The 25,134-nt window shown below is 44.2% G+C and overlaps 1 protein-coding gene across 5 annotated transcripts in view; it reads left to right on the forward strand.

The window, feature by feature from the left end:
- Positions 1 to 1,605: 1,605 nt before the first annotated feature.
- Positions 1,606 to 25,134, forward strand: part of tctn2 (tectonic family member 2) — a 74,984-nt gene continuing 51,455 nt past the window's right edge. For all 5 annotated transcript variants that reach the window (XM_043692659.1, XM_043692661.1, XM_043692662.1 and 2 more), the window contains exons 1-4: positions 1,606 to 1,721; positions 5,632 to 5,742; positions 17,321 to 17,391; positions 18,687 to 18,888. In XM_043692659.1, coding sequence (XP_043548594.1) covers positions 1,631 to 1,721; positions 5,632 to 5,742; positions 17,321 to 17,391; positions 18,687 to 18,888 — 475 coding nt within the window. In that variant the 5' untranslated portion in view covers positions 1,606 to 1,630. The remainder of the gene's footprint in view (positions 1,722 to 5,631; positions 5,743 to 17,320; positions 17,392 to 18,686; positions 18,889 to 25,134) is intronic.

Genomic DNA, 25,134 nt, shown 5'->3' on the forward strand with positions numbered 1-25,134 from the left:
CCTTGTAAATCTTGTCTGAACCCTCTAATTTAATAATATCCTTTCCTAAATGGTGTGACTAGAACTGTACACAATACTTCAAAAGTGGCCTCACTAATGTCCTCTACAACCTCAACATGACGTCCCAACTCTTAATAAAAAAGAAAAAACTGCAGATGCTGGAAATCAGAAACAAAAACAGAGAATTAGCTGGAAAATCTTAGCAGTCTGGAACTTCTGTGGAGAGAAATCGAAGTTAACATTTTTGGTCTTTCATCAGATGGTATCTAGGTAAAGTTAAAAATCACACAACACCAGGTTATAGTACAACAGGTTTATTTGGAAGCACTTTCGGAGCACTTGAGAATGTAACTTTAAAAAAAGTTCTCGGATTTACATATGAAAGAACTGAAATCAACATGGTCATTCTAAAAGATGTGGAAACTTAACAAACAATCCAGGTCTTTCTCAATATATCATTTCAGTTGCACTATACTGTAAACTTTTCCTATAAATTCTGTGTCTTACAATCTTATACTCCACAGCCACCTGATGAAGGAGCGGTGCTCCGAAAGCTAGTGCTTCCAAGTAAACCTAATGGACTATAATCTGGTGTTGTGTGATTTTTAACTTTGTACACCCCAGTCCAACACTGGCACCTCCAAATCGTAGCTAGGTAAAAGTGGTTTTAATGCAGAAGATAGGATGGGGGAGGGGGTAAGGAGTAAATAATAGGTGGACATGATTTGGAGTTGCGGTGTTGGATTGGAGTGTACAAAGTTAAAAATCATACAACATCAAGTTATAGGAGAAAGTGAGGACTGCAGATGCTGGAGATCAGAGCTGAAAATGTGTTGCTGGAAAAGCGCAGCAGGTCAGGCAGCATCCAAGGAGCAGGAGAATTTAATTCCTGAAGAAGGGCTCATGCCCGAAACGTCGATTATAGTCCAACAGGTTTAATTGGAAGCACTACCTAGTGTTTCCAATTAAACTTGTTGGACTATAACCTGGTGCTGTGTGATATTTAACTATGATAGGTGGAGATAGAGCCCAAAGAGAGAGAAGAACAGTTGGATAGGCAAAGGAGAGGATAACAGTCAGCCGAGGAAAGTGAATAGTTGCTAATGGAATAATTAATGGCTGACAATGGAATGTATGTAATAGCTATCCATGTGACAAGGCAAAGGTAAGGGCATGGGAGAGGATGCCTCAAGACCTAAATGTCATTGGACTCTACATTAACTTCTGCTTTCTCTCCACAGAGTGCAGAAGTGGGTACATGTATTGCAGATGCTGGAGATTAGAAGAAAGTGAGGTCTGCAGATACTGGAACTCACGAGTCAAGAGTATGGTGCTGGAAAAGCACAGCAGTTCAGGCAGCACGCGAGCAGCAGGAGAATCGACGTTTCTAACCGGGGCCCTTCATCAGGAATTTCTCTCCACAGATGCTGCCAGACCTGCTGAGTTTCTTCAGTTATTTCAGTCTGTTTTAAAGTGGCGGTTATCTCCCTTCGGGTCCCATAGCAACCGGCCAGGATTGGTAGTCGGTGTTGATTGGTCAGTGCTGTGGGTCGTCCAATGAGCGGGCTGGTTGCTGGCTGGTGGCGGTGTATGGGGAGGGTGGGAGGCACTAGCCCCTGATGGTGAGGCTATGGCTGGTGGGCTGTTCGCAATCCTCAGCCGGTTGCTGTGTTGTGGTGTCCTGCTGAGCCCGAACCTGAGCCGTGGCCTGGCTGGTCTCGGTGAGACTGTGTACTTCCCCCGGGGACCGGGGTCTGTTGGAGACGAATGTACACGGGGCTAAGGGCATGGAGAGCGAGGGGGTAGTGGTACCTGAACTGACCTGGGAGATGGACAGTGCCAGCGATTTACGGGGGTTGTGAGGGAGGAGACGTGAATGTGGGCGGGGAGGGGTCTTTGAGAGGCTGTGGTTTTGCTCTGGGATGGGATTTAAAGATGCTGCAAAAGCTGATGATGGACGTCAAGGTGCTTCAGGGTTCATGGTGTTTGTTTTGCGTTGTGGAATGGAGATCCTAATGACTTATATGTTGGTGCCTGGATTCGTGCGGGACTTTTTCCGTCTGCTTTGTGCGGCAACTTGAGAATATGCTCTGTGCAACTTTGGGATCTCTGAAACAACTGCTGTTGTTTCACATCTAACCTCATTAAGCTTATTTTTGTGTGTGTATGAATACTTCCCATGCCCATCTTTAACCTGGCCCTGAACTCTGAACTTTTTTAATGGTTTCTAATTTCAAACCTTTTGCTCATGGTATTCAATACATTTATCTCCTTATACCTTATCAGAAATCCACTAAATTGCTTATCCCACTGTCACTTCCTGTCCTTTTTCATTTGAAGAGGTGGTGCTACAGACACAGTGGGCTAAATTGCATTCTTTTTTGAAGTAACACTCCTGTGGTTCTGTGTTAATATTGTCAATGTGAGTTTTGAGAAGATTTGTAGCTCAGGTTGAGGTTCTGGATGTAGGTTTGCTTGCTGAGCTGGAAGGTTCATTTTCAGAGTTTTATCACCATACTAGGTAATATCTTCAGTGAACCTCTGGATGAAGCACTGCTGATGTTTCCTGCTTTCTATGTTTGGGTTTCTCTGGGTTGGTGATGTCATATCCTTCATTACTCCATTTAATCTTGAATTCAAATGCCAAAACAATCCTCTTGGAAAACCTTGCATTCACAATGCTGCATTTTCAATATGCTCCAGCAGTCAGCCTTGATTTATTGACAGGGGTTCAAGAGCCACTTGAGATTTCAACACAACCCAATGATAAGGGAGTGCTGCATTGTCAATGGTGCCATGAGGTGTTTAATCACTTAGGTTGAGGCAAAAGATTCAAACCGTACTATTTGATATATAAAGAAAATTTTTTAGCATCCTGGCCAATATTCCTCTTTCAAATTATCTATAAAAACAAATAGTTGGCTATTTATTTCATTACTGCTTGTGGGTTGTTAATGCATGCAAACTCTATACCTCCTTTCCTATAAGTAACCCTGCATCTGAAAAATATTTCTTTGACTTCAAAATATTTTTATATATCTTCAGGTCTTGGAAGGAACTCTATAAATTACAGCTATTTTCTTTTACATGATAAATGTAGTTCCTTGAAAGTGGAGTTGCAGCTAGATCAGATAGCGAAGGCGGCGTTTGGTATGCTTTCCTTTATTGGACAGAGTATAGGAGTTAGGGGGTCATGTGTTGCAGCTGTACAGAACATTGCTTAGGCCACTTTTGGAGTTTTGTGTGTAATTCTGGTCTTATCGGAAGGATGTTGTGAAACTTGAAAGGGTTCAGAAAGGATTTCTAAGGATGTTGCCAGGGTTGGTGGATTTGAGCTACAAGGAGAGGCTGTTTTCCCTGGAACATCAGAGGCTGAGGGGTGACCTTATAGAGGTTTATAAAATCATGAGGGGCATGGATAGGGTAAATAGACAAGGTTTTTTCCCTGAGGTGGGGTGAGTCCAGAACTAGAGGGCATAGGTTTAGGGTGAGAGGGGAAAGATTTAAAAGGGACTAAAGGGTCAATGTTTCACGCAGAGGGTGATGTGTATATGGAATGAGCTGCCAGAGAAATGGTGGAGGCTGGTACAATAACCATATTTAAAAAGCATCTAAATGGGTATATAAATAGGAAGAGGAGAAAGTGAGTCTGCAGATGCTGGAGATCAAAGTTGAAACTTTATTGCTGGAACAGCACAGCAGGTCAGGCAGCATCCAGGGAACAGGAGATTCGACGTTTCGGGCACAGGCCCTTCTTCAGGAATGAGAAGGGCCTGTGCCCGAAACGTCGAATCTCCTGTTCCCTGGATGCTGCCTGACCTGCTGTGCTGTTCCAGCAATAAAGTTTCAACAAATATAAATAGGAAGGGTTTAGAGGGATACAGGCCAAGAGCTGGCCAATGGGACTAGATTAATTTAGGATATGTGGTTGACTTGGACAAGTTGGACCAAAGGGTCTGTTTCCATGCTGCACATCCGTCATTTCTTATGGTGATGTTGTTTCCTGTTCTCTTTCTCAGACATTGACTTGGACCCTATTTACCAATGTGTGTGTTGATTTCCGGTTGGAATGCCATGCTTCTATGAATTCTCGTGTATGTCTCTGTTTGGCTTGTCCTAGGATGGATGTGTTGTTCCAGTCTATTGGTGTCCTTCCTTATCTGTATGTGCACATACTTACATACAGGTAAGGAAGGACACCACTTCGATTGGGATAACACTTTTCTCCTGTTTGGCTTGTCCTAGGACAAGCCAAACGAGAATTCCTAGAAGCATGGCATTCCAGCTGAAAATCTACCAACCAACACATTGACTTGGACACCATTTACCACCCCCTGAGAAAAAGAACAGGAAATGACATCACCAACCCAAACATGTAAATAGAAAGCAGGATACATCAGCAGTGCTTTGTCGGGAGGCTCACTGAAGATGTTACCTAGTATGGTGACAAAATGTCTGAAAATGAACCTTCCAGCTCAGCGAGCAAACCTACATCCACAATGTTGTGAATGGTGTTTCTGATTTAAGAACTGTTGTTAGGCCCTCCCTTCAAATCTGTGTGAAGCCCCTCTCTTCTCAAAAAAGCAATTGTATTTTGTCCTTGCAACCCTTTTCTCCAAGAAGCTTCAATACATGCAGCAACAGATTCAAGAACAGCTTCTTCCCTGTTGTTATTAGACTGCTGAATGGGCCCTCTGATATCAAATTTAATGTTGACCTTACTTTTGTGCACCTTCTGTGCAGTTGTAATCTTGTATGCCTCACTCTAAGCAACCTATGATTGTATGTCCTTGTTTGTTATGACCTCTTTGTACTGCTTGCAAAACAAAACTCTTCGCTGTACTTGGGTACATGTGGCAACAATAATCAAATCAAATCAAAGTTCTCTTTCTGCCCCCAAAATGTTTAGCTGTGCTGTCATCTCCCAAATCTATGTCTATCTTTTCCAAAGCTCTATATCTCAATCTCTCCAGTGTGATTAAGCTCAGTCATGTATAAAAGAAATTTGTGCAATTCTCTATCTCTTTATCTGCCTTTTTAAAAACCCCTGTTAAAAAATGTGGTGCTGGAAAAGCACAGCTGGTCAGGCAGCATCGGAGGAGCAGGAGAATTGATGTTTTGAGTAGAAGCTCTTCATCAGGATACCTCTCCTGCCCCTCAGATACTGGCTGTACTTTTCCAGCACTACACTTTTTGACTGATCTCCAGCATCTGCAGTCCTCGTTTTCTTTTTTTTTAAACCCCTGACCAACTCTTTATTTATTTTATATATTTCTAAATAAATGTTTCTCATCTAGCACCACCTCTGACTATACTTTCTGACAAGTCTTAACATTTTCTTCTTCTCATGAGGTGACATAGGAACAGTAGGAGGCCATTGATTCCTTGAAGCCACTCTGGTGTTCTTTGAGATCATAGCTCACTGTCCTAACTCCAGTTATCTGCTTTTGCCTCATTTCCTTAATACCTATGATTCTGTGAAACGAACAGTTTCAGGGCTGTGGGAAAGAGTGATTCAAATTGAATTGTTCTTTCGTAGAGCTGGGTGGGCTTGATGGGATGCAGAGCCCCTCTGTAAGATTGCGACATTGTTTGCTTTGATATCCTATAACTATTGTATTTTGAATTTAGTGTTCCAACCATCTTTCCTGATTGCATCAGGACCTGAAGTAAATGTATACCTAGTGGGAGAGAACAGCTCCGCGGCTCAAGTTGGTGTGGAAACAGTTACTCACCTTAATGGTATGTCTTCCTTGGTCTGGTTTCCTGGTCTGTACGGTTTAGAAATGGAGCAGTCAATGTACAGATGCTATCGTTCGATTATTTTTTAAAATGTAATGGGTTGTTGTCAGGGTGCTTTTAACTTCTCCTATGTGATTGTGTCTCTTCGAGTCAGGGGTCTAGTTGGGTGAATTTGTTAGGTGTGTTCAGGAAGGCTTTTTTGAAACAATGTGGCTCTGCTAGGGAAGGAGCCCTGATAATGGGGAATGAACCCGGCAAGGTGATTGAAGTTTTAGTGGGGGAGCATTTCGGGATCAGTGATCGTAATTCAGTAAGTTTTAAGTTGCTTATGGATGAGGGTAAGAGTAGTCCTTGAATGAAAATACTAAAGTAGGAGAAGGCTAACTGCCGCAATATTAGGCAGGAACTGGGGAATCTAGATTGGGGGTGGCTTTTCTGAGGGTAAATCCACATCTGGCATGTAGGAATCTTTTCATGCCCAGTTGATTAGAGTTCAGGCGATTCCTGTGAAAATAAGGGATAAGGATGACAAGATTTGGGATCCTTGCATGACAAGAGAAATTGAGAACTTAAAAAGTAAAAGGAGTCATGTGTAAGGTTTAGGAAACTGAAGACAGACAGAGCCCTTGAAGAATACAAAGATAGCAGGAAAGAATTCAAACAAGGAATGGGGAGGGCTGAAAGGGTCTATAAAATGCCGTTGGTTAAGGAAAATCTCGAGGCATATACATATCATTTTATCCATAGATAAGGAGCATGAGGCTAGCAAGGGAAAGGTTAGATTCACTCAAGGACAAATGAGAGAATTTATATGCGGAGCTGGAGGAAGTGGCTGAGGTCCTTAACGAATACTTTGCATTCGTATTCGCTGAGGAGAAGGACATGGTGGATAGTGAATCTCGGGTTGGGTACGTTGATATTCTAAGTTATGTCAATACAAAAACGGAGGAAGTGTTGAATGTTTTGAAAAGCATTAAGTTAGACAAGTACCCAGGACCTGATGGGATTTATTTCAGAATGCTGAGGGAGACAGGTGAGGAAATTGCTGGGGTCTTGTACGAAATCTTTAGAACATAGAACATTACAGCGCAGTACAGGCCCTTTGGCCCTCAGGCCCTCAAATGTTGTGTCGACCTGTGAAACCAATCTAAAGCCCATCTAGAGCATAGAACATAGAAAAGTACAGCACAGAACAGGCCCTTTGGCCCACTGTTGTGCTCCAGTTTAATCCTAATGTAAAATATAGTAACTTAACCTATGCACCCCTCAACTCACTGCTATCCATGTGCATGTCCAGCAGTCACTTAAATGTCCCCAGTGACTCTGCTTCCACTACCACCACTGGCAACGCATTCCTTGCATTCACAACTCTCTGCGTAAAGAACCTACCTCTGACGTCTCCTTTATACCTTCTGATATCTTCAAACTATGACTTTTCGTACCAGTCAATCCTGCCATGGGGAAAAGTCTCTGGCTATTGACTCTATCTATTCCACTCATTATTTTGTATACCTTGATCAGATCTCCTCTGTTCCTCTTCCTCTCCAGAGAGGAAAGTCCGAGCTTATTCAACCTTTCTTCATAAGGCAAGCCCTCCAGTCCAGGCAACATACTGGTAAACCTTCTTTGCACCCTCTCCAAAGCCTCTGTATCGTTCCTCTGGTAGGGCGATCAGAATTGAATGCAATATTCCAAGTGCAGTCTCACCAGGGACTTGTAGAGCTGTAGCAAAACCTCGCGGCCCTTAAACTCGATTAATGAAAGCCAAAGCACCATATGCTTAACAATCCTATCCACTTGGGTGGCAACTTTGAGGGATCTATGTACTTGACACTCAGATCCATCTGCTCCTCCACACTGCCAAGAATCTTTAATCCTATATTCAGCATTCGAGTTCGACCTTCTAACCTACACTATTCCATTATCATCTATATGTTTGTCCAATGACCATTTAAATTCCCTTAATGTTGGCCTGCATTACTGTTGCAGGTAGGGCATTCCACACCCTTACTACTCTAAGTTAAGAAACTACCTCTGATACCTGTCCTATATCTATCACCCCTCAATTTAAAGCTATGTCCCCTCGTCCTAGCCAACACCATCCGGGGAAAAAGGCTGTCACTGTCCACCCTATCAAACCTCTGATCACCTGTGTGCCTTGATTAAGTCACCTCTTAACCTTCTTTTCTCTAACGAAAACAATCTCAAGTCTTTCAGTCTTTCCTCATAAGACCTTCCCTCCCGATCAGGCAGCATCCTGGTAAATCTCCTCTGCACCTTTCCCAGTGCTTCCACATCCTTCCTATAACGCAGCGATCAGAACTGAATGCAATACTCTTAAGTGCAGCTGCATCAGTTTTTTTTTGTACAGCTGCAACATGACCTCATGGGTCTGAAACTCAATCCCTCTATGCACCGTATGCCTTCTTAACCCTATCAACCTGGGTGGCAACGTTTAGGGATCTATGCACGTGCACACTGAGATCTCTCTGCTCATCCATACTACCAAGAATCTTACCATTAGCCCAGTACTCTGTATTCTTGTTACTTCTTCCAAAGTAAATTGCCTCTCACTTTTCCGCATTAAACACCATTTTCTACCTCTCAGCCCAGCCCTGCAGCTTATCTATGTCCCTCTGTAACCTGCAACATCCTTCTGCACTGTCCACAACTCCACCAACTTTAGTGTCATCTGCAAATTTACTAACCCATCCTTCTACGCCCTCATCCAGGTCATTTATAAAAATGACAAACAGCAGTGGCCCCAAAACAGATCCTTGCGCTATCCCATTAGTAACTGAACTCCAGGATGGACATTTCCCATCAACCACCACTCCCTCTCCTCTTACAGCGAGCCAATTTCTGATCCAAACTACTAAATCACCCTCAATCCCATACCACCGTATTTTGTGCAATAGCCTACTGTGGGGAACCTTATCAAATGCCTTTCTGAAATCCGTGCGTCCCACCCCCCTCTCCGGGGCAGCCGGACTGGACAACAACAACAAGACTGGTGCTGCCGCCTTTTTGGGGGGTGGGGGGGGTCGGTCAGTCTCCAAATAGCGTGTGCACACTCACACAGCCACACACAACTTTTTACTGCAAAATTTTGACAGGTTCCAGCTTTGCCCTGTACAGGACCATGTTGGAGAGATTACCTGGGGAAGGGGGGTTTAGGGTACGCTCCTGTGTAGAACTCCTCCAGGGGAAGTGTGTTGGGTAGGGATCAGTCAGGGAGGGGGAGACTGCAGTGTTGGGTAGGGATCAAGGGATCGAGATCTGGAGGTCGGGAGGGGTCGGGAGGGATCGAGATCTGGAGGTCGGGAGGGGTCGGGAGGGATCGAGATCTGGAGGTCGGGAGGGGTCGGGAGGGATCGAGATCTGGAGGTCGGGAGGGGTCGGGAGGGATCGAGATCTGGAGGTCGGGAGGGGTCGGGAGGGATCGAGATCTGGAGGTCGGGAGGGGTCGGGAGGGATCGAGATCTGGAGGTCGGGAGGGGTCGGGAGGGATCGAGATCTGGAGGTCGGGAGGGGTCGGGAGGGATCGAGATCTGGAGGTCGGGAGGGGTCGGGAGGGATCGAGATCTGGAGGTCGGGAGGGGTCGGGAGGGATCGAGATCTGGAGGTCGGGAGGGGTCGGGAGGGATCGAGATCTGGAGGTCGGGAGGGGTCGGGAGGGATCGAGATCTGGAGGTCGGGAGGGGTCGGGAGGGATCGAGATCTGGAGGTCGGGAGGGGTCGGGAGGGATCGAGATCTGGAGGTCGGGAGGGGTCGGGAGGGATCGAGATCTGGAGGTCGGGAGGGGTCGGGAGGGATCGAGATCTGGAGGTCGGGAGGGGTCGGGAGGGATCGAGATCTGGAGGTCGGGAGGGGTCGGGAGGGATCGAGATCTGGAGGTCGGGAGGGGTCGGGAGGGATCGAGATCTGGAGGTCGGGAGGGGTCGGGAGGGATCGAGATCTGGAGGTCGGGAGGGGTCGGGAGGGATCGAGATCTGGAGGTCGGGAGGGGTCGGGAGGGATCGAGATCTGGAGGTCGGGAGGGGTCGGGAGGGATCGAGATCTGGAGGTCGGGAGGGGTCGGGAGGGATCGAGATCTGGAGGTCGGGAGGGGTCGGGAGGGATCGAGATCTGGAGGTCGGGAGGGGTCGGGAGGGATCGAGATCTGGAGGTCGGGAGGGGTCGGGAGGGATCGAGATCTGGAGGTCGGGAGGGGTCGGGAGGGATCGAGATCTGGAGGTCGGGAGGGGTCGGGAGGGATCGAGATCTGGAGGTCGGGAGGGGTCGGGAGGGATCGAGATCTGGAGGTCGGGAGGGGTCGGGAGGGATCGAGATCTGGAGGTCGGGAGGGGTCGGGAGGGATCGAGATCTGGAGGTCGGGAGGGGTCGGGAGGGATCGAGATCTGGAGGTCGGGAGGGGTCGGGAGGGATCGAGATCTGGAGGTCGGGAGGGGTCGGGAGGGATCGAGATCTGGAGGTCGGGAGGGATCGAGATCTGGAGGTCGGGAGGGATCGGGAGGTCGGGAGGGAGGGATCGGGAGGTCGGGAGGGAGGGATCGAGATCTGGAGGTCGGGAGGGATCTGGAGGGATCGAGAGAGAGGGAGGGAGATCTGGAGGTCGGGAGAGAGGGAGGGAGATCTGGAGGTCAGTCATTTGGAGATGGTGCCTGGGCTCCCATCAGTCCAGGGCTGTTCTTGGCAGCATTTCAGTAAGCCAAGTTCACTTTTAATCACTGTAAACAAAATACACAATCAGTGTTGGAAACACGTCTTTGACGTAATGTTTCTATTGGGACCTCAAGATCTCGTTCGGATAATCGAGGTTCCTCTGTAATTTCCAGGGTTGTCTCTTCTCCCCTTCTTGAACAAGGGAACACAATTGCTATCCTCCAGTCTTTTGGCACTATTCTTGTAGACAATGATGATATAAAGATCAAAGCCAAAGACTCTGCAATCTCCTCCCTGGCTTCCCAGAGAATCCTAGGATAAATCCCATCCCATTTTCGCACTTCAGGATTGCTAACATCTTACCCTTATGATCCTCAATTGTCTAATAGCCTGTATCTCAGTATTCTCCTTGACAACATTATCTTTTCCTGTGTGAATACTGACTAAAAATACTCATTTAGCGCCTCTCCTAATTCTTCAGACTCCACACACAACTTCCCACTACTGTCCTTGACTGGCCCTAATCCTACCCTAGGCAAAAGTGAGGTCTGCAGATGCTGGTAACCAGAGTTTAGATTAGAGTGGTGTTGGAAAAGCACAGCAGGTCAGGCAGCTCCGAGGAGCAGGAAAATCGATGTTTCGGACAAAAGCCCTTCATCAGGAATAGAGGCAGGAAGCCTCGAGGGTGGAGAGATAAATGGGGATGGGTGGGGCTGGGGAGAAGGTAGCAAAGAGTACTATAGGTGAATGGGGGTGGGGATGGAGGTAATAGGTTAGAGGGGAGAGTGGAACGGATAGGTGGAAAGGGAGATTGGCAGGTAGGATAGGTCATGAGGACTGCTGAGTTGGAAAGTTGGAACTGAGGTAAGGTGAGGGGAGGGGAAAGGAGCCCTTATGCCCGAAACGTCGATTCTCCTGCTCCTTTGCTGCCTGACCTGCTGCGCTTTTCCAGCAAAACATTTTTAAGCTCTGATCTCCAGCATTTGCAGTCCTCACTTCCTCACTACTCTCGGCCTCCTGTAAACTGAAGCTACAGTTCAGGTTCCCAACCACCTGCTGAATTAGTTTAAACCTTCCCGAAGAGCATTAGCAAATATCTCCCTCAGGATATTGGTACCCCTCTGGTTCAGGTGTAGACCATCCCATTTGTAGAGGTCCCATCTAGTCCAGAATGAGCCCCAATTATCCAGACACCTGAATCCCTCTCACATGCCCCATCCCTGTAACCGTGTGTTCAACTGCTCTCACTCCCTATTCCTCCTTTCCCTTGTATTCTCTTTAGTCACAGATGAGCACCCAGAGAGTTGGAGACTAGCCAGTGTTGTTCCTTTGTTTAAAAAGGGCAACAGGGACAAACCAGGAAATTATTAGCGAATGAGCCTTGCGACAGTAGTATGGATTATTGGAGATGATTCTTAAGGATAGGATTTACTCACATTTGGAAAAATATGGACTTATGAGCATTAGTGAACATCATGGTTCAGTTGTACAAGACATCCGTAAGGCCAAATTTAGAGTACTGCATACAATTCTGGTCACCCTGCTATAGGAAGTCTGTTATTAAACTGGAAAGGGTGCAGAAAACATCTAAGGCAAGTTTGGATAATCCGGGACACTTTGTTTTCTTTTTTTGCTGGAGTATGGAAGGCTGGGTCTTTATAGAGGTTTATAAAATCGAGGGACCTAAGTAAGGTTAATAGCCAAGGTCTTTTCCTTCGGTAGGTGAATCCAAAACCAGAGGGCATAGGTTTAAGTTGAGAGGGGAAGATTTGAAAGGGACTCAAGGGACAACATTTTCACATAGTGGATGGTGCATATATGAAGGAAGTGGTACAAGTGCGTTCAATTACAACATTTAAAAGACATTTGGACAAATACGTGGATAGGAAAGGCTTAGAGGGATATAGGCCAAACACAGGCAAATGAGAATAGTTCAGTTTAGGAAACCTGGTTAGCATGGATAAGTTAGGCCAAAGGGTTGTTTAAGTGCTGTATGGCTCCGTGATAGGCAGCATGGCTTTGTGTCTGGAAAGGTGACGTCTCACAAACTTGATTGAGGTTTTTGAGAAAGTGACCAAGACGATTGAGGGCAGAGTGGTAGCTGGTGTCTATATGGAGTTTAGCAAGGCCTTTAACAAGGTCTCATAGCAGGCTAACACAAAAGGTGAAGTTGCATGGGGTCTGCAGTGAGCTGGTAAGATGGTTACAGAACTGGTTTAGCCATAGAAGACACATTATTGGTGGAGGGGTGCTTTTCTGACTGGAGATCTATGGCCAGTGGTGTTCTGCAGTGACCAGTGCTGGAGTTCCTTTTCATTAAACAATATAAATGACTTGGAGGAGAATGTAGGTGCCTGATTAGTAAGTTTGTGGGCGACACAAAGGTTGGGGGATTTGCAGATAGTGAGGAGGATTGCCAGAGGATACAACAGGTTATGGATAGGCTGGAGATCTGGGCAGAGAAATTGCCGGGCAAATGCAATGTAATGCATTTTGGAAGATCTAATGCAGGGGAGAAATATACTGTAAATTGCAGAACCCTTAGCATCAACATAGTCATAGAGATGTACAGCAAGGAAACAGACCCAGCATACTGAGGAATCGAGGTGAATAGGTCCACCGTTCCTTGAATGAGGCAACATAAGTGGATACGATGGTCAAGAAAGCATGTGGCATGCTTGCCTTCATTGATTGGAGCAGAGAGTATAAAAATTGGCAAGTTTTGTTGCAGCTGGATAGAAATTTAGGAGGTAAAAACAATGACTGCAGATGCTGGAAACCAGATTCTGCATTAGTGGTGCTGGAAGAGCACAGCAGTTCAGGCAGCATCCTAGGAGCTTCGAAATCGACGTTTCGGGCAAAAGCCCTTCATCAGGAATGAAGGGCTTTTGCCCAAAACGTCGATTTCGAAGCTCCTTGGATGCTGCCTGAACTGCTGTGCTCTTCCAGCACCACTAATCCAGAATCTGGATAGAAATTTAGTAAAGCCACATTTGGACTATTGTGTGTAATTGTGGTCGCCACACTACAGAAGAATGTGGAAGCATTGGAGATGGTAGAAAATAGGACTAGGATGTCACTTATTTTGGAGGGTATCAGCTATGAGGAGAAATTGAACAAACTTAGTTTTTCTTCACTTGAATGTCAAAGGATGAGGGGCAAGCTAACAGAAATTTACAAAGTTATGTAAGGCATGGATAGTGGGAGTCTTTTTCCCAGGGTAGAAATGTCAATTATTAGAGGACATAGGTTAAAGAAACTTTGGGTAAGTTTAAAGGCAAGGTTTTTTTTTTACACACAGGGTGGTTAGTGCCTGGAATGCGCTGCCAGAGGAGGTGGATACTCTAGGAATGTTTAAATGGCAACTTGACAGTCATATGAATAGGCAGGGAACAGAAAGGCGCAGACACATAGAGCAATATAGGTAAAAACAATGACTGCAGATGTTTGAAACCAGATTCTGGATTAGTGGTACTAGAAGAGCACAGCAGTCTGGGCAGCATCCGAGGAGCAGTATAATCGACGTTTCGGGCAAAAGCCCTTTCCTGATGGGCTTTTGCCCGATACGTTGATTTTACTGTGCCTCGGATGCTGCCTGAACTGCTGTGCTCTTCCAGCACCACTAATCCAGAACATAGAGCAATATGTTTTTTAGTTTAGAGAAGCATCATGTGTCAGCAAAGGCTTGGTGAGCCAAAAGGCCTGTTCCTGTGCTATACTGTTTCATGTTCTTAAGATCCTTTAAAAATAGGCAACATTTTTGTAAAGTAGGGACTATACATCCAAATGTTTTTGCACTTTTTTTTTAATTGCTCCTCTTGACTATACTTTCTGCTTTCTTGCTTAATGATCATAAGATGAAAGGTGATCTAATTGAGGTGCTTGGAATGATAAGGGGATTTGAGAGGTTGCAGTGAAATTATTTCCTCATGGGAATTCAGTTTGGGGATAAAATCTTAAAATTGGAGCATTTGAGTGGCAATCAGAAAACAGTCTTTCACAGGCAGTGTTTTGGAAAACGGAAGCTCTGCCCATGGTTTCTGAGGGGGTGGTCAGCTGAAGGGAAATAGAACAAAAATGGATAACTATTTCTAGTCATTCATGGGATATATGTATTGTTGGCTCAGCCACTGTTTATGCTGCCTGAACTGCTGTGCTCTTCCAGCACCATTAATCCAGAATCACTGTTTATTGTCAATCTTTTGTTGTCATGGAGAAAGTGATGGTGAACTACACTCTTGAACTGCTGTAATCCATTTGCTGTTCAGTAGGGAGTTGCAAGATTTGCACCCAGCAATACCTTGCAGATGATGATCCCATGTGTTTGCTATGCTTGTACTTCTAGATGGTAGAGGTTGTTGATTCTGAACAAGAGTCATATTGAACTTGAAACATTGACTTTCTGTCTCCACGAATGCTGCCAGACCTGTTGCGTTTCTCCAGCACTTCCTTTTTATTTCAGATCTCCAACATCTGCAGTACTTTGCTCTTTATGTAAATAAAGGTATACATTAGTTATATTGGGCATTAGTGAGATGACATCTTGAAAATATGTGAAGGATTGGTCTCCTTTTTTTAAAGAAAGATATAAGTACGTTAGAAGCTGATTTTGATACCTAGAATTAATGGCTTGTCTTATATTAAAAAAAACGTTGGATACACTACCTGTTCCTGATGAAGTTTAGAAAAATGAGAGGTGTCTTGAAGTATGCAAGAACCTGAAAGATCTTGACTAGGTGTACTTTGAATGGATTTTTCCTTTTTTATGGATAAGTGTATATGAAGGGGCCTAAACGTTAGCAGCCTCCCTTTCAGGGTAGAGACGAAGAGAGACTTTTTTTCTGAGAATTGTATGACATTGCAAGACCCTCACTCAGGATGTGGGTTCATTGAATATTTTTGTCAGAGGTGGATAAGTGGTTCTTGTGTAAGGAAATCGATTAAAGGGATTGGTGGCAATGTGGAATTTGAACATAGATCAGCATGATCTTTCTTAAGTGGATGAGCAGGTTAGGGAGACTAAATAGCCCACACTTCCCCTTGCTTGTACGTGAGAGATTGCAGAGCTCAGATGCAGAAGAATCTAGGTGTTCTGCTAGATTTAAAAAAAAAAAAGGTTAATGTTCAGATATGGCAAACTATTAGATTAGCTAGTAGATTGTTATTATATAATAGGAAGAATTTGGTGAAGATGTAGGGAGCTTACACTTTAATTATACAGAGCACTGGTGAATGTGCTCCTTGAGTACTGTGAATAGCTTTGGTCCCTTTTATTTAAGGAAGAGTATAAATATGTTAGATGCAGTTGAGAGCTTACTGGGCTAGTACCTAGAATGGGTGGTTGTATTTTGAGGAAAGGTTGGGCAGGTTGGACTTGTATCCATTGGAGTTTAGAAGAGTGAGAGTGACTTAATTGAAACATATAAGATCCTAAGCAGTGTTGACAGAGTGGATAAGGATATGATATTTTCTCTTAAGGGAGAATCTAGAATTAGATATCTCTGTGAAAAGGAGTCACCATTTAAGGCAGATAGGAATAATTTTGAGTCATGAATGTGGGAAACCAATCAGGAATGCTTTGGAGTATTCCTGATGAAGGGCTTTTGCCCGAAACGTCGATTTTACTGCTCCTCGGATGCTGCCTGAACTGCTGTGCTTTTCCAGCGCCACTAATCCAGAATCTGGTTTCCAGCATCTGCAGTCATTGTTTTTACCTATGCTTTGGAGTAATTAGGTATAGAGATATCAAGCATGGATGAAAGTTTCAGCAAGAGAAGAGCTGAGGCAAGGACAAAATCTGGAGATAGCATATGTGGAAACTCACTTGTTGACAGATCTCTAACTACCAATTGCTTAAATGGATATGGGATAGTGTGGGGGGGAAAAAGGCATCAAAGGATGAATAGCAATGAATGTATTCCGTGGTGAAGCAGTCTTGACAGGCTGAATGGCCTACTCCTCCCATGTTCCCAACATTAGAGGTAGAGATGACCAATCTTAAGGTTGAGGTGGATAAGTGGTCAGGAGCTCTTCTTAGGCTCAAATATGATCCCAAGGTCAGTAACTGAGATAGAATATCAGACCATTGCCATGAAGAAGGATGACATTGGGAATTAGGAAACACAGTTTGTAGCTTAAATTGATGACAGTGATTTTGCTCTGCCAATATTGAAGGAAACTTCTGGTCAGCAATCTGAATATTTAGTAACAGTGAGGGAGTTGAGAAGTAGTGCTGATTTAGTATCGCTAGGGCACATAAAAACTAATGCTGTTTATACAACCGAGACAAAATGTTGTTGAGAAATAGGAGGGGCCAAGGATTTATCTTTGGGGAACACCAGAGGTAATGGTGCAGGAGTAGGAGAAGAAGGAAATGCAAGTAATTCTCTGGCTATGACTCATGAAGGAATTGGACCAGGCAGAGTGCTCCATCCAGCCAGATGACAGTAGAGAGGCATAGAAGAAGAGTGATGTGGTCATCGTGTCAAGATTGATAGGAACAAGAACAGATAGGTTTGTCATTCACTCAGGATACCAACTGTGACTTTGCTTAGAGCTATTTTAATCCTGTTGGAGGGGTAGAAACCTGATGGGATGAAATCCAACTTGAAGTAAAGGGAACAATGGCATGAATAAGGAGCCTAAACTATGTTCAAGGACTTTAGAACACAGAGTTGATGGGTGGTAATTAGCAAGGATGGTGGGTTTGAGGGTTTTGTATTGAAGAAAGAGATATTAACAGCAAATTTAATGGAAAGAGTGACATTGCTTGGAGAGAACCACTAACAGTGTCAGCTAACAGGAAGGGAAGTTGAGTCGTCTGTCATTTAGTTGGTATAGGATCCAAGAAGTAGAGTTGGGTTTCTTGGAAAAGATGAGAAAATGAACTTCAATTTCTTGTTTTCCATTTAGATTCATCACAATCTGACTGTGTGAAGGCAAGTGCCACTGACCAGTGGTTACTGACTACTTCTGAGGATGAGGTTAGCCATTCTGTTTTTTTAAAACTTTAATGGGGGTTTTCTATTTGTGATAAAAGTTCCTTTAACCAGATTTCTAGAATGTTAAATTTGACAAACATTAAAAGGATAAGTAAGTCGATTGAACGCTGTCTTCTGCTGATTCACTTACTTGCAGTGCAATCTGACTTGTCAATTTAAACAATTTTTTGTTTGAAATAAAACAAAATTTATAAAGTACTAGCGTGGTCAGAAATGCCCACATTCCGTTAAAGAATTTATAAACAATAAATTAACCATTATCTGTAGGAATGTTGGTAGAATTGAGTACAGACATTCCTCGCTCTTATTGCATTATGAGACATTTTGTGTTTTGCATCATGTAACATGGCTGCCTTCATCTTAAATAGTTCAACTATATTAGTGTTGACAACACTACCCTAGAGAAAATGGCTGGACTTCTTTGGATGGAGGTTGTTACAAGGATGTTCAAGACAAAATAGACCCTTTCATTGTTAAATTTAACTAATTATTTGCAGATGTTGGTGCATATTCATTTAACTTTTGTTTTTAGATCATCAGATCAAAGTGGCATGTCTGTTTAAAGCAAATCAAACCAAACTCTGTTTACATTTGGCGACATGGGCAGGAGTAAACGCAGCAGAACCAAATTTTTCAGGTGGCAAAGTGATATATCATCAGTGGGGATGATTTAAGTGTCTATGTCATTGTGAGGGAATCTGATCCTGGTGCCTGCTGTTTCCTGTTGAAGGGGACTCCAAGGTTGTATCCTTGAGGATCCCTCATGATGAAGACCAGAGATTTAGAGTTTTTCAGAATTGCAGTGATCACTGACACCTGGGTGTTAAGAAAATTTATGGAATCTTTATTTGTCTGCATTTTGGTTTGTGTTTGACTGTGGTTTGCTTGTTAATTTACGTTTGCTTCTTGTTAATTATGGATTTTAGACTATATGATGGGTAGAATGTGCTGTTTGCTGACATTTGTTATTTAAGTTTCTTGTTTGTTTAAAACCATGGTACCTTGTGGCTTTACTCTCTTGGTGAATACTTGGGATTTCACATTTAGTTGATTTAAATAAAAATGTTACTGATCCCTAGCAACTGCAGGTCCTATCCACGGTCTCTTCATAGCTTATCATGTAATGTTATTAATTGTTAGCTGTGATGTAATCAACAGGCTGAAAAATGAGAGTGAATGAAAATGATTTTGAGTGATTTACTTTGTTTTACTTTGAAAGGTGATAGCTTTCCAATCTCATGTGCTGAAATGCTAGTTTGAAATTAATTTTATTACAGATGAATCGCAATGTGCAGTTGACTCTAGATCGGTCTCTGGTACCTTGTGAAGATTTATTAAATGAAACCAATTGCTGTGCAGAGCCTCTGTGTATTGTTGAAACTCTCCGTGTGACTGCTTGCCTGGATGGCAACCTTGCAGCAACACTGCTTGTTCAAGTTATGATATTTGTGAACTCAACATTTCATGGGATTGTAAATGGTAAGTGCTTCTTTAATGCTTATACAATTATTCTGAGCTGTGACTATCCGAGGGGAGGCAATGACCTAGTGATATATCACTAGACTATTAATCCAGAAACACGACCATATTATGGGGACTCTGGTTCAAATCCTGCCATGACAAGAATTAAGAATCTACTGATGAAAACCCATCTGGCTCACTAATGTCCTTCAGGGAAGGAAATCTGCCATCTTCAGATGCCTTTAGAACCACAGCAATGTGGTTGACTCTCAGCTGCCCTCTGAAATGCCGTAGAAAGTCACCCCATTGTATCAATCACTACAAAGTCTCAACAAAGAAAATGAAGCTGTATGGACCACGTAGGCATCAGAAGAGAACTGCAGAAATGGTCCTGTCAACTCTGAAGTCCTCCTTATTAACGCTTAGGGGCTCGAGCTGTCTGAGATTGGTCAAGCAATCGCCTTACGTAATCAAAATCATGGAATCATACTTTGGAGACCATCTCTCAGGCATTGCCATCATCAATCCTGGATATGTTAGAACGTAGAACATAGAAAGTTCGGTACTGAACAGGCCCTTCGGCCCACGATGTTGTCCGAGGATTATTCCTAATCGAAAATAAAATAACCTAGCCTACGTACCCCTCTATTCACTGCTATCCATGTGCATGTCCAGCAGTTGCTTAAATGTCTCTAATGACTCTGCTTCCACCACCACTGCTGCTAACGCATTCCATGCATTCACAACTCTCTGCATAAAGAACCTACCTCTGACATCTCCTCTATACCTTCCTCCTAATATCTTCAAATTATGACCCCTCATGCCAGTCAATCGAGCTCTGGGGAAAAGTCTCTGGCTATTGACTCTATCCAAGCCTGTCATTACCTTGTATACCTCAATCAGGTCACCTGTCTTCCTCCTGCTCACCAGCAAGAAAAGTTCGAGCTTAGTCAACCTCTCTTCGTAAGACAAGCCCTCCAGTCCAGGCAGCATCCTGGTAAATCTTCTTTGCACCCCCTCCAAAGCCTTCATATCTTTCCTATAATAGGGCGACCAGAACTGGACACAATATTCCAAGTGTGGTCTCACCAGGGTTTTGTACGGCTGCAGCAAAACCTCGCGGCTCTTAAACTCGATCCCCCTGTTACTGAAAGCCAAGACACCATATGATTTCTTAACAACCCTATCCACTCGGTGGCAACTTTGAGGGATCTATGTACTTGAACACCAAGATCCCTCTGTTCCTCCATACTGCCACGAATCCTGTCTTTAATCCTATATTCAGCATTCAAGTTTGACCTTCAAAAATGTATCACTTCGCATTTATCCAGGTTGAACTCCATCTGCCATTTCTCAGCCCAGCTCTGCATCCTGTCTATGTCGTGCTGCAGCCTGCAATAGCCCTCCGATACTATCAACGGCACCTCCAACCTTTGTGTCATGTGCAAGTTTACTAACCCACCCATCAACCCTTTTTAAGTGGGAAAAAACTGACTTACCCGGCAGCTCTTGCTTCTCTCTGTCCTCTCTCCTTGCTGCTTTGTTCAAAATGTTCTGTCCCACCAGCGGAACACACCCAGCACACCCACAGTGGGATACAATTGGGAGGAAGTTGCCTTGGGAGTCCTCAACATTGACTCTAGACCCAATGAAGTCTAATGGCTTCAGGTTAAACGTGGGCAAGGAAACCTCCTAACTACCACATACTGTCATTCCTTGACTGATGAATCAGTACTGCTTCGTGTTGAACAACACTTGAAGGAAGCATTGAGGATGATAACGGCACAAAATGTACTCTGGGACATTTCAATGTTAGGAGCAAATGAGGACTGCAGATTTTGAGAATCCGTGTGGAAAAGTGTGGTGCTAGAAAAGTACAGCAGATCAGGCAGCATCTGTAGAGCAGGAGAGTCGATGTTTCGGGCCCTTCAGTAGGAATGTTGATGCATTTCAGCGTTCACCACCAAGAGTGGCTTGGCAGTAGTACTACTGATCGAGCTGGTCGGGTCCGAAAGGACATAACTGCTTGACTGGCATCTGTGTAGTAGGTGGTGAGGGAACAAACAAGAAGCAAGAACATACTTGACATCATGCATACCAATCTGCCAGCTGCAGATGTACCTGTTCATGATAGTATTCGTATGTGACTACTGCACAGTCCTTGTGGAGATGAAGTCCTGCCTTCACATTAAGCACACACTTAAGGTTGTTGTATGGTTCTGTCCCCAGCAATAAAGTTTCAACTTTGATCTCCAGCATCTGCAGACTTCGAACTGATATAGAAATTCAGAACTTGGCATCCATGAGGTGCTGTGGGCCATCAACAGTAGCAGAATTGTAGTCCAGCACAATTTGCAATCTCGTGGCCTGGCAACACCACCTTTCATCACTATGCCAGTGGATCATCCCTAGTTCAATGGAGAGTGCAGAAGGGCATGCCAGGAGCTGCACTGTGCATACCTAAAGATGGGTGTTAACCTGGTGAAAATCACAAACAGGACTACTTGCGTGCCAAACAGCATAAACAGCAAGTGATAGGCAGAGCCAAGCAACCAGATCAAATCAAAGTTCTGCAGTCCTGCAATATCCAGTCATGAATGGCGGTGGACAATAAACAACTCACCAGAGGAGGAGATTCCAGAAATATTCTTATCCTCAATGATGGAAGAGCCCAGCACATCAATGCAAAAGATAAAGTTGAAGCTTTTGCAGTAAACTTCAACCACAAGTGCTGGGTGGATGATCCCTTTTGGCCACCTCCAGTGTTGCCCAGCTAATTTGATTCACTCTGTGATGTTAAGAAATGGTTTGAGATACTGAATACTGCAACGGCTATAGGCCCTGACAACTTTCTGACAATAGAATGGAAGTCTTGTGCTCTAGAACTTTGCATTCAAGGAAAGCTTTTCCTGTGCAGTTACAACACTGGCATCTACCTGACAGTGTGGAAAATTTGAAACTTTATTGCTGGAACAGCACAGCAGGTCAGGCAGCATCCAGGGAACAGGAGATTCGACGTTTCGGGCTTTTCCTGTGCAGTTACAACACTGGCATCTACCTGACAGTGTGGAAAATTTCCCAGGTATGTGCTGTACACAAAGCAGGACAATTCCAATCCAGCCAATTGCCACCCCATTAGTCTGTGCTCAATCATCGGTAAAGTGTCATCAACAGGACTATCAAGCATCACCTGCTCAGCAATAACCCACTCACGGGCACTCAGTTTGGGTACTTCTAGTGCCATTTAGTCCCTGACCTGTTACAGTCTTAGTTCTAGCATATGTCCTGCGCATGTTCAAATGCAACAAGAGCTGAACAATATCCAGGCCTGGGCTGACGAGTGGCAAGTGACAGTTGTACCACCCAAACGCCAGGCAATGATCATCTTCAGTAAGAGACAATCTAACCCCTTGACATTCATTGGTGTTATAAATGCTGAACTGCCCATCCCTGCACTATCAACATCGTGGAGGTTTCTGTTGACCAGAAATGCAACTGGACTTGCCGTAGAAGCATAGTGGCTACAAGAGCAGGTCAGAGACTCTCAATTCACTAAAGGCCCTTATATAATACCTTCCAAACCCGTGACTGCTTCCATCTAGTAGCACACTGACAGCAGGTACATGGAAATACCACTACCTGCAAGTTTCCCTGCAAGCCACTCACCATCCTGACTTGGCGATCATCAGGGTACACAACAATGCAGAGTTGCTGAGCAGAGGCTGATAACCAAGTTTGGTACCCATGAGAATGGCCTTAACCACGATCTTGGGTTCATGTTGCACTACAGGTGACCCCACAACACTATACACATATGTGCACACATTCTCACACAAACACACATACACATCCTCTCTTTTACACACACTGTGTCCCTCTCATGCGCACACAATCTCACACACAGAAACATACTCGCATGTACACTTCCCCTCAGATGCATATACTCCCTTGTATTAGCATGCTGTCTCTCTCACTCTGTTCAATTCGTTCGCACGTGTTGTATGGCCCTTTGATCTTTTCATTAAATTCCATATCTACGGTTTTCCCCTCTCATTAATCTGTCGGAGGAACAGCACTCCAAAAGCTAGTATATTCAAATAAATCCATTGGACTATATCCTGGTGTCATGTGATCTTTGACCTTTTCCAATCCAGTCCAAAACTGGCACCTCCACATCATGGAAATATATTACCATTCCTTCAGTGTCACTGGGTCAAAATCTTGGAATACCCTCCCTTAGGACATTGTGGGTCTACCTCCAACTGGTACAATTGTAACATTTTAAGAGGCATTTGGATGGGTATATGAATAGGAAGGATTTGGAGGGATATAGGCCGGGTGCTGGCAGGTGGGACTAGATTGGGTTGGGATATCTGGTCGGCATGGACGGGTTGGACCGAATGGTTTGTTTTACATCTCTATGACTCTATGACTCTAAATGGGCTGAATTGGTTCGAGAAGGCAACTCACTACTACCTTCTCAAAACAACTCAGTGCAGGTAATAAATACTGGCCAGCTACTGATGTCCACATCCTACAAATGAATTTTAAAAGAACTAGCAATTGGAATCAGAACCTGTAGGTCTGATTCCAATAATTGTTTTATGCCCCTGCTTATTTTCTAAGGTGTGCTTTTGTAGACTGTGTCAGCAGCAAGAATTATATTGTCTTTTATTCACTGTTTTTAAACACAGGACAGCTAAATAGATTTACGATCACTTTTCTTCCCACTGGAGATATGGGAGACAATTTGTTGGTTCCCGTTAATAGTCATTCTGCGTACTTTTGAGGATGACTTTTCAAGTGAAGCAGACCTAATAATATAACTAGGATGGGTTGGTGACGATTGGTCGCCGCCGATTAGCCACTGCTGGTTCGCCATCAGCGTTTCTCCACTAAATTGTTTGATCTCTGGAGACTATTCGCCAACGGAAATATATATGTGTAGTGATTGTTTTCCATCCCGCCTGTTCTTTCATACTTCTCAGTGCCCTTTATTTATACAACAACATAGTACATTGATTTTAAAAAAAAAGTGAAATAAATATCATTTATTGGTTTATACATAAAAATGAGTTACAAACACTTGTGGTGGCGAATCGTCCTCAGCGGCCAATGGGCGGTGGTGAAGCGTCCTTGGCGGTGAAAGGCAGTGGCTAATCGGTGGCGAATGGTCCCATCCCAAACTAAGATAATGTGGGTTAGTTTAAGACAGGTTATGTTCGAGAAGCCAGATCGTTTTTTAATTGAGGAATGAAGAAAGTTTATGAAGATTATGCAGGTCGATGTGTTTTTAGTGTCAAAGGTGTATCAGATAATATTGTGCTCCCATACTTACTTTTCTGTCTCCAGTCTGCTGAAGTGCTACAGCTAGGCTCAACACAAGCTGGAGACACAACACCTCATCATTCACTTGGGGACCTTCACAAACTTCAGACTCAACACTGAGTTCAATAATTTTAGAGCACGGACATCACTTTCTATGTCTTTTACCCACACCTCAGAACCAGCCAAACCATGGGTACTCTCAGCACAGCCAACTGATTTTTACCCATTTGTAGTCCTTATTGTCACCTATTCAACTTCTCCTCTTCCCAGGCTTACTATCAACAATCCTTATGTCCGCCTAACCTTTTATCCCTCTTTCAGGGCTCCATCTCTGCCTATCTGCTCCACTCTGCTGCAAATTGACACTTTGCACTGGGTTTTATAAACTTAAAAATAGGAGCAGTTTTAGCCTTTGAGTGGTTCTGCCATTCAATATGATCATTGTTGATCATCCAACTCAGTTGATTGTTCTCACTTTTGCTCTGTATCCTTTGATTCTTTTAGCTTGAAGAAAAAATACATATCTCCTCCTTGAGAACATCTCTGGGACACATGCACTAAACTATCCCACTACCCCGTAGCTGAACACTTCACTCCCCTCCCACCCTGCCCAATGACATGCCAGTACTGAACTGCCTCCACTGCCAAATTCTAGCCACCTGACACCTGGAGGAAAAATGCCTCATTGTCTGCCTTAGGACCCTCCAACCACATGGGATCAATGTTGATTTCACCAGTTTCCTCATCTCCCCATCCCTGACCTTATCCAATCCTCCAACTTGGCACAGCCCTCTTGAACTGTCCCACCTGTCCATCTTTCTTCCCATATATCTCCTCCACTGTGCTCCGACCTATCATCATCACCTTACCACCTTCATCTACCTATTTCATTTCCAGCTACCTCCACTCCACCCCTCCACCCCCCCCCCCCCCCCC

Source organism: Chiloscyllium plagiosum, chromosome 6 (assembly GCF_004010195.1).
Source record: "Chiloscyllium plagiosum isolate BGI_BamShark_2017 chromosome 6, ASM401019v2, whole genome shotgun sequence".
NCBI lineage: Eukaryota > Metazoa > Chordata > Chondrichthyes > Orectolobiformes > Hemiscylliidae > Chiloscyllium > Chiloscyllium plagiosum.